Source organism: Nicotiana tabacum, chromosome 4 (genome assembly GCF_000715075.1).
Source record: "Nicotiana tabacum cultivar K326 chromosome 4, ASM71507v2, whole genome shotgun sequence".
Classification (NCBI taxonomy): domain Eukaryota; kingdom Viridiplantae; phylum Streptophyta; class Magnoliopsida; order Solanales; family Solanaceae; genus Nicotiana; species Nicotiana tabacum.
In genome coordinates this window covers 141795776-141803120 of record NC_134083.1, presented here as the reverse complement: position 1 = coordinate 141803120, position 7345 = coordinate 141795776, and the positions used below count along the sequence as shown (strand labels likewise).

The 7345-nt window shown below is 34.8% G+C and overlaps 1 protein-coding gene across 8 annotated transcripts; it reads right to left on the bottom strand.

Moving 5' to 3' along the window:
• Positions 1-262: 262 nt before the first annotated feature.
• On the bottom strand, positions 263-5036 carry LOC107818863 (cytochrome P450 714C2). Of its 8 annotated transcripts, none has more exons than XM_075252551.1 (7): positions 4447-5032; positions 3663-3744; positions 2125-2314; positions 1784-2007; positions 1441-1694; positions 1011-1365; positions 263-911 (listed from the first exon to the last, which is right to left on the bottom strand). In XM_075252551.1, exons 4-7 carry the CDS (start codon positions 1994-1996, stop codon positions 486-488), a joined length of 1248 nt encoding a protein of 415 aa, XP_075108652.1. In that variant the 5' UTR covers positions 1997-2007; positions 2125-2314; positions 3663-3744; positions 4447-5032; the 3' UTR covers positions 263-485. The 8 variants fall into 8 exon arrangements, with proteins under 8 accessions (XP_075108652.1, XP_016500405.1, XP_016500403.1 ...); XM_016644919.2 differs by having other exon boundaries at positions 2125-2304; XM_016644917.2 differs by having other exon boundaries at positions 2125-2304; positions 3663-5033.
• Positions 5037-7345: the final 2309 nt, after the last annotated feature.

Sequence of the window (7345 nt, the reverse complement as noted above, 5' to 3'; positions counted from 1 at the left end):
GCTGCCTTTGTGTCCTTGTATGATATGTTTATAAGTTATATAGTGGTTTGTTTTGTTTATATACGCAATTCAAGATTTTGTTTGTGTTCATATTAGCGATTTTGATGTGAATTTGGCGGGTTGTCCCCTCTTCCTACGGGTTTCCATCATAAAGCCCTGCTGCATACAAGGACTCAAGGACATACGGAAAAAAAAAAGTGGCAGCAAGCAGTAACAACAACGACAAGATAATAAGAAACCAAAGCGAAAGAAACAATAATTAGTAATAGAAATCTAAGAGATAAAAAGAAAAAAATATTCTAGCCGTGAATATAAGGAGTTGAGTTGATTCTACGCAAGGTAAAAATAATACTAGTACTCTTAACAAATAAGGACTTACATATCCAAAACATTAAATGCTTGTAACACTAAAATGTCAGTCAATGATTTCCATGTGATGTCTTACAAACGATTGATGTTGAAGAAGCATACGTGCATCGATCTGATCATAATTTCTTAACAAGAAGATGAACTCCATGTTGAGGCTCAATAACCACACGGTAGGTAGGCGAATGAACGTATTTGGGCGAGAGGGAGAAAGAAAAGTGAGATAAAAGAAGTGAAATCAGAATCTTGAGTTCGAGTAAGGCAAAGTTTTGTCCAACACATATTCTTACTCCAGATCCAAAAGGCATGTACAGATATGGATGTGTACAGGCGCCGGCCACTCCATTCTCAAACCTATCTGGATTGAATTCGTTGGCATTGGGTCCCCATACTTTTGGATCTGTGTGTAACGTTGTCGCCAGTAACCAAATATTTAGACCCTTTGGTATGCAAATGTCCCCAAACTTCATGTCAGCAAATGCTTCTCTTGGAAGTACTGGTACTGGAGTATATAGTCGCAATGTCTCATTAATCACCTTTGTCAACTGTCATAAGATATATCCAGAGTATTAATTAGCTAGAAAATATTTTTCACTTGATACCATTTTTTGCAGGATATATAAACAAATTAGTAGTGATAATACCTGTTTCATTCTGAAAATCATATCATGATCAGGAAGTTGTCCTTTACAAACTTCAATTACCTCAGAACGAACGCGATTTTGCCATTCTGGGTAGACAGATAGTAGCACGAGGCACCATTGTGCGGAAACAGCAGTAGTTTCATATCCAGCTAAATAAATGTTTTTACAGTTATCTACAATGAATTTATTTGCAGAATCTTGACTCAACCCACTACTCTTGGCAGCTTCAAGAATAGTCTGTAGCAAATTTTTCTCGATTCCAGCTTGCTTTCGTTCCTCGATCACTTTTAAGATGGACGTTTGAATTTCTTTTTCCAGTGCCTTAATCTCCCTGTTTCTCTTCGTAGGGATATGCCTGTTACATTCAAGACCAATTAAATATTCTTAGCATAAGAATCATTATTATCAATTAAATAAAGTTGAAGTGCACCTCATTCCTGGAATCGCGTAAAACTCAAGATTCTTGGATACGGTCAACCATAGAGTAGTAAGCTTAGAGAAGATTTCTTCACCCTCAATGTAGCTGCTTCCAAAGCATGTCCTAGATATCACCTCAGCCGAAAACCTTCTCATGTATTCGTCGATGTGTATTTCTGCAATTCCACCTTGAGCAGCCTTCTCTATCTCGGCATTCCATTGCTCTACTACCGTAACTGCAGCTTCTTGAATCAATTTGATCATTCCCTAGGAAGAAGGGTTAACTCAAAACAAATTAAAGATACGTCATATATACAATGGGTGATATCTTTATACTATTTGTTACTATTTCATACCTTAAGTTTCTCCAAGCGGAACTCAGGGGCAAGAATCTTCCTCTGGGAATTCCATTTAGCACCAGATGAAGTTATCACACCATCACCAAACAAAGGTTTAAGTAATTCCATATAATAAGGGGGTTTGTCAAAATTTGCTGAAGTGTTCATGATCTCTCTCACCATCTCAGGTTTAGCCACTCCTAAAATTTGCGTACTCCCAATCGATATCATGAAAATGTCACCTATTAATTCAAGGTGCAATAAAGTTTCAGAACTGCTAGTAGTAATTTTTGACAAGAAAAAAGAAAGGAAAGAAGGCGATATAATTATGATTCTTGAACACACATGCATATAGTTACCATATTTTTCGAGCCATCGATCTACAAATGGAAAAAGAATTGATTGAATATTGTGAGAAACTGGGAAGTCATTGCTCGTGCCACTCGCTATTGATGCATGACTAAAAGCGTTATGGATCTCCAAGAGGTTCCCTAATAGGAGTGTACCTGGAGGCCCCCGAATACCCTGCTTTTGCAGAGCTAATCGGAGCTTCAAAGGCTTAGCTATCAGTGTGTTGTATAACTTAACAAACAATCCAAATAACCATATCAAAATCAGGGACAATAGCACTTTGAAGAAAGAATTGATCTCCATTGTTAACACTTAATAATCAATCTCTCCTTCCGTCTTTTAATATAACTAGTGGATAGTCTAACAGGAAAAATTTATAATGTACTACTGCTAAGTATGAGAAATGAGTAGAATCATGTAAGGTGAAACATAACATCACTGCATCGTGGGCAGAGGCATGTACAAAGATATGAAATTAACTGCAGTTTCCTATTTAAGAAATTGTAGTGACTCATGTTTACACTTGCTTAGCTGGCTATCTTCTTTTTGAGTAAGGGAACAATTCTATACAGTAAAACTGATAAGCAATCTCAAATTTGTTGACCATTGTTTCTCTTTTTCTGAGTCTTGTTGTTAAAATGTGGATTGTGCATTTATTTGAAGATCTAGGCTTTTAATGTTTCTACAAGACAAAAACAGTTGGAAAGCTAGCATCAAAGTAAATGGTAATTAGTCTTCCTCTACTTATTCTCAGCTGATTACATATGAGAACTGTTAGAGAAGCTTCCCAAATATACACAAAGCAAAAAGCAAAATAAACTTTTCCATCTGATCTATCTTTGCCAGAAAACCTTCGAATAACACAAAAGTAGACTACGATTGTAACCTACTGCAGAAGGATCAGATAATCTGAAAAAGTTAAATAGAATTGAAACTTTGCAGCACTAATGACAAGTAAATGAAGAATGGAAAAGCCTCTCTATAATCAGTTTTTCTTTTTTTACTAAAAAAAAAAACATTCAGGGTGCATTTGGCATGATGGAAAATGTTTTCTAGAAAATATTTTCTTGGAAAACAAGTGGTTTTCTTACTTATTTTCTAGTATTTGGTTAGTTAGGAAAAAATATTGTCCCAAGCATTTTAATATAATTTAAGCAAATACTAAATTCTTGAACACGAACCCTAGACCTCGTCAACCGACCCTGTACCCCGACCCCAACGCTGACTTCAAAACCCGACCCCCGACCTCGACCTGACCATGACCTCGGACACAAATTTTGACACTGAACCCCGAACCCGACCACTATCCCCGACTACGGACCTTGACCCAATCTCACCTTCGACCGTGAACCCAAACCCAAACCCGTACTCGATCATGGTCCCCGACCCCAACCCTGAACCCGAACCCTACACGAACCTCGACCTCGGACCCCACTTTGTTCTTTTCTGTCAGCTACTTCCTTAAACAGCGACTTAAGCAGCCATGATATGAGCATATGATATACTTCTCTGCAGAGATGAATAGGGTCAGAAGAAGAGAGCAAACCTAAAATTTTGAAAATTGCCAGAAGTAATTGCTGCAGCAACCCCCTTGAATTGGCTAAGTCTTTGCTGTCTGAAGGGTCACCCTAATTTTCAGTCCAAGATAGACAGTATGGTGATCATACCAATAACAAGAAATATGAAGCAGCATCAAAAGAAGAAACAATAGCAAATATTTCCAAATAATATAGCGACTGGACCATTGCCAGGAAATATTGCTTTTGAGAAAAATACACTGGCGGCCCCTTTAACTTACTTCTACTTTCCACTTTGACACTTAATCTTAAGCCGGTTCCATTTTAACACTTTAACCAGGCATATTGTGTGCCATTTAGACCCAAAAAGCTGACATGGGTTTCTCACGTTTTTCAAGCTCGTGAATTTTTACGGAAAATAAATAGTTTTTGCCGGAAATTTTTCCGCTAAATTTCTCTTTTAATTTTTCAGTTTAGGATTTAATACTATGTACACAAAGAAGTAATTCTAAGTTCTGGCAAGCTTCCGTTTCAAGATCGAAGCTTCTGCTTTAATTCTTAAGAGTTAATATTGATTATCTCGTTTTTAAGATCCAAGCTTCCGTTTCAAAACTTATTCAAAAACAGCCATGACTAAGAGTAGTGTTCTGGCCGAAAAAGTAGCGTTCATATATGAACAAGAACTACCCGGATCGGTCAAACTGTTTGTGATAAATAACTATATGGGGGATTGTATTTGGTGAGAAGAAGCATGTAAAACATCTGAACCCTGCTGAATTGGCGTGAAATTGGAATTGGTATATTGTCGAACACCTTGTATGCTCAACTTGCCAAATCCTCCATTTTTCAAATTCGTCGCAGCTGAGTGGATCAAAGCTGAAGAGGACGGGTTAGAAACACTCCCCTGAGGTGCAGAAACTGTTAGGCATTGGTTTTGCTGCATCTGATTGGTTTGAACACTATTTCCGGCCAAATCGAGCTCGCCGGAGCTTGGAGCTTCATCGGAGTTGCCATTTTTGAAGTTGGAATGCTCCAAATTTTTGTGGGGAGATAGATTACGACCTGGGGAAGAACCTCCAACACTTGGATTGGCTCGAATCTATTCAAAACTGATTGAAGTTGGAATGCCCGGCCGATATTTTGCTACAGTTTTCGCTGTGTCCAGCCAGGCACTGATTGCTGGAACTGATTGCTACTCTTTATCTCCAGCCACGTAATGATCGTGCAATTCGCTCATTTCTGCATTTATGTCCAAATTATTAATGTTGTTTGTTTTTGTTATATTTCAGATCTATTAATGTTTGAATAACTGAAGGTATAACTTGGGAGTTTGTGAATTAACTTGTTTAGTTATTAAAAGGAAAGAAGAAGAGGCCAAGGTATGTTCTATGTACCGAAGGATTGTACTGGCAGAATCCCGGAAAGATGTCAGAGGGTTCTTGTTTTCCAATTATTATTATTTTTAAAAGTTAAATTTACGTGTCTCCTTCCATTCCTCTTAGTTTTAGGAATGGTTTTCGTCTCAACTAAATTTGTGACATTTGACGTCATGATGCCAAGTAATTGGGTAGCTTATATGTTATGTGACTAATTCTATGGTTTTATTATCTGAATACGAGCATTTTCATATACTCCCTTTGTTTCAATTTATGTGAACCTATTTTCTTTTTAGTCCATGCCAAAAAGAATGACCACTTTCCTTATTTGGAAATAATTTACCTTTATGCAATGATTTATAGCCACACAAAATATATGTACTTCATTTTATACCACAAGTTTAAAAGTCTTCTCTCTTTTCTTAAATTTCGTGCCCAATCAAATGGGTTCACATAAATTGAAACGGAGGGAGTATATTATTTTGATGTATACAATGTTTAGATAAATTGTATTATTTTTCGTCGTTTCATGATGTCATGCACTAACAATATGAAGAATAAACTTGCGATATTATACAGAAAAAATAAGGTACAAAGTAAAATTATTATATAAAAAGGTAGGGTAAACGATAAAATATAATTATTTAATAATAAGGAAGGGCAATATAAAAGAAAAAGATAAGGTGACGACGCGATCATACCAAATCAGTCGTTCCATAAAGTAATATTTTTTATCGTTATGTAACGACTGAGTTAACGATACGATAAAATTTAAATAACAATCAAAATAAATATTGTATTTAAGGTAATAATACAATACAATACAACATGTAACAACCATCCAAACAAGCCGTAAAGGGCTAGTTCGAATGTTCGAATGGCATGGCCTTGGGAATAAGTGCTGGAGCGAAAAGTAGAAATAAGTTAAAGGGGCTGCCGTATTCTGCCCTTTGAGAATGTTATTGATAGCTTTGACCACTATTTCTTGAAACATATCTTAAACAATTCTTAATTATGAAATATGATGATTTATAGTACTCACATTATCCTAATTCATTCAACTCGATGAATTTATCTACTAAAATCACTTCTCTTTATCTTATGACAAAAAAGTCACAAAAATTATTCATTTGTTTCTCCAAAATCATACACCATAACAAAAGCTACTTTTTATATGGAAGAAAATTTTATCGTCCTCATATTGTATTTAATTATCCCCCAATACTATTTCTTGAGTACTTTCTTGGCCTACCATTTTTATTATTTTAATTTTGAAATACATCCTTATGATTCAAGTAACAATGAATCAAATATAAGAAACATTAATTAAGGAACTGAGATAATTTTAACTTTAACCTAAATTTGAAAATTTTAAGTTGAATTTCACTCGTATTTTCCTTCTACAGATTTTTTTTAAAAAAATATTTATGTTAAATTGAGTATTAAAACTCTAACTAACAGCTTGTTTGGATGGTCGTTACCTATTGTATTGTATCGTATTGTTACTTTAAATACGATGTTTGTTTTGGTTGTTACTAAAATTTTATTGTATTGTATCGTTAAATCCGTCGTTACGTAACGACGAAATGTGCCACTTTATGTAACGACCATTTGGTGTGGTTGCGTCGTTATCTTGTCTTTTTCTCTCATTTCACCCTTCACTACTATTAAATAATTTTATTTTATCATTTATCCTACCTTTTTATATAATAAATTTATCCCGAATCATAATTTTTCTTTATAATATTGCAAATTTATTCTTCATATTGTTGGGGCATGATATCATGGAATAACGACAAACGATACAATATATCCAAACATTGTATTTATCAAACGATACAGTACAATACGATACATTATGAAACGATGTGTAACAACCATCCAAACAAGCTGTAAGAGATGCACTTATAATATTTTCGTGAGTATATATTAGTCGAACAAAATTAAGATGATATACTCTTATTTTATTTTTATTACTTCTATTATTTTAAAGTACCTAAGTAGTTTCCGTAATTATTAAGAATATACTATGTAATATTGAGCTTTTTCAAACATATAAAAAGATATAGTATTAACAACTCATATGTTGATTTTAATTATAAAAATAATTGTCACGGTCCAAACCGAGGGGCTGTGACGAGTGCCCGAGTGCTACCTATCGAACACCCCTAAGCATATGTCTAAGATATAAACATGAAATAAGTGTAGGTCATGCATAACGTCTGGCAATAAACTATTGATTCATGTGAATAACATACGCGAAAAAACATGCCCAAAAGACATATATATATATATGCCCAAAAGGTGTATATATATATATATATATATATATATAT

Excerpts from the sequence above, each read along its gene's own strand:
- LOC107818863 (XM_016644915.2), bottom strand. The coding sequence starts at position 2,419 with ATGGAGATCAATTCTTTCTTCAAAGTGCTATTGTCCCTGATTTTGATA. Across the intron at positions 2,008-2,124 it reads TCGATGGCTCGAAAAATATG|GTGACATTTTCATGATATCG; the intron begins GTAACTATATGC and ends TTGAATTAATAG. Across the intron at positions 1,366-1,440 it reads TACGCGATTCCAGGAATGAG|GCATATCCCTACGAAGAGAA; the intron begins GTGCACTTCAAC and ends TGAATGTAACAG.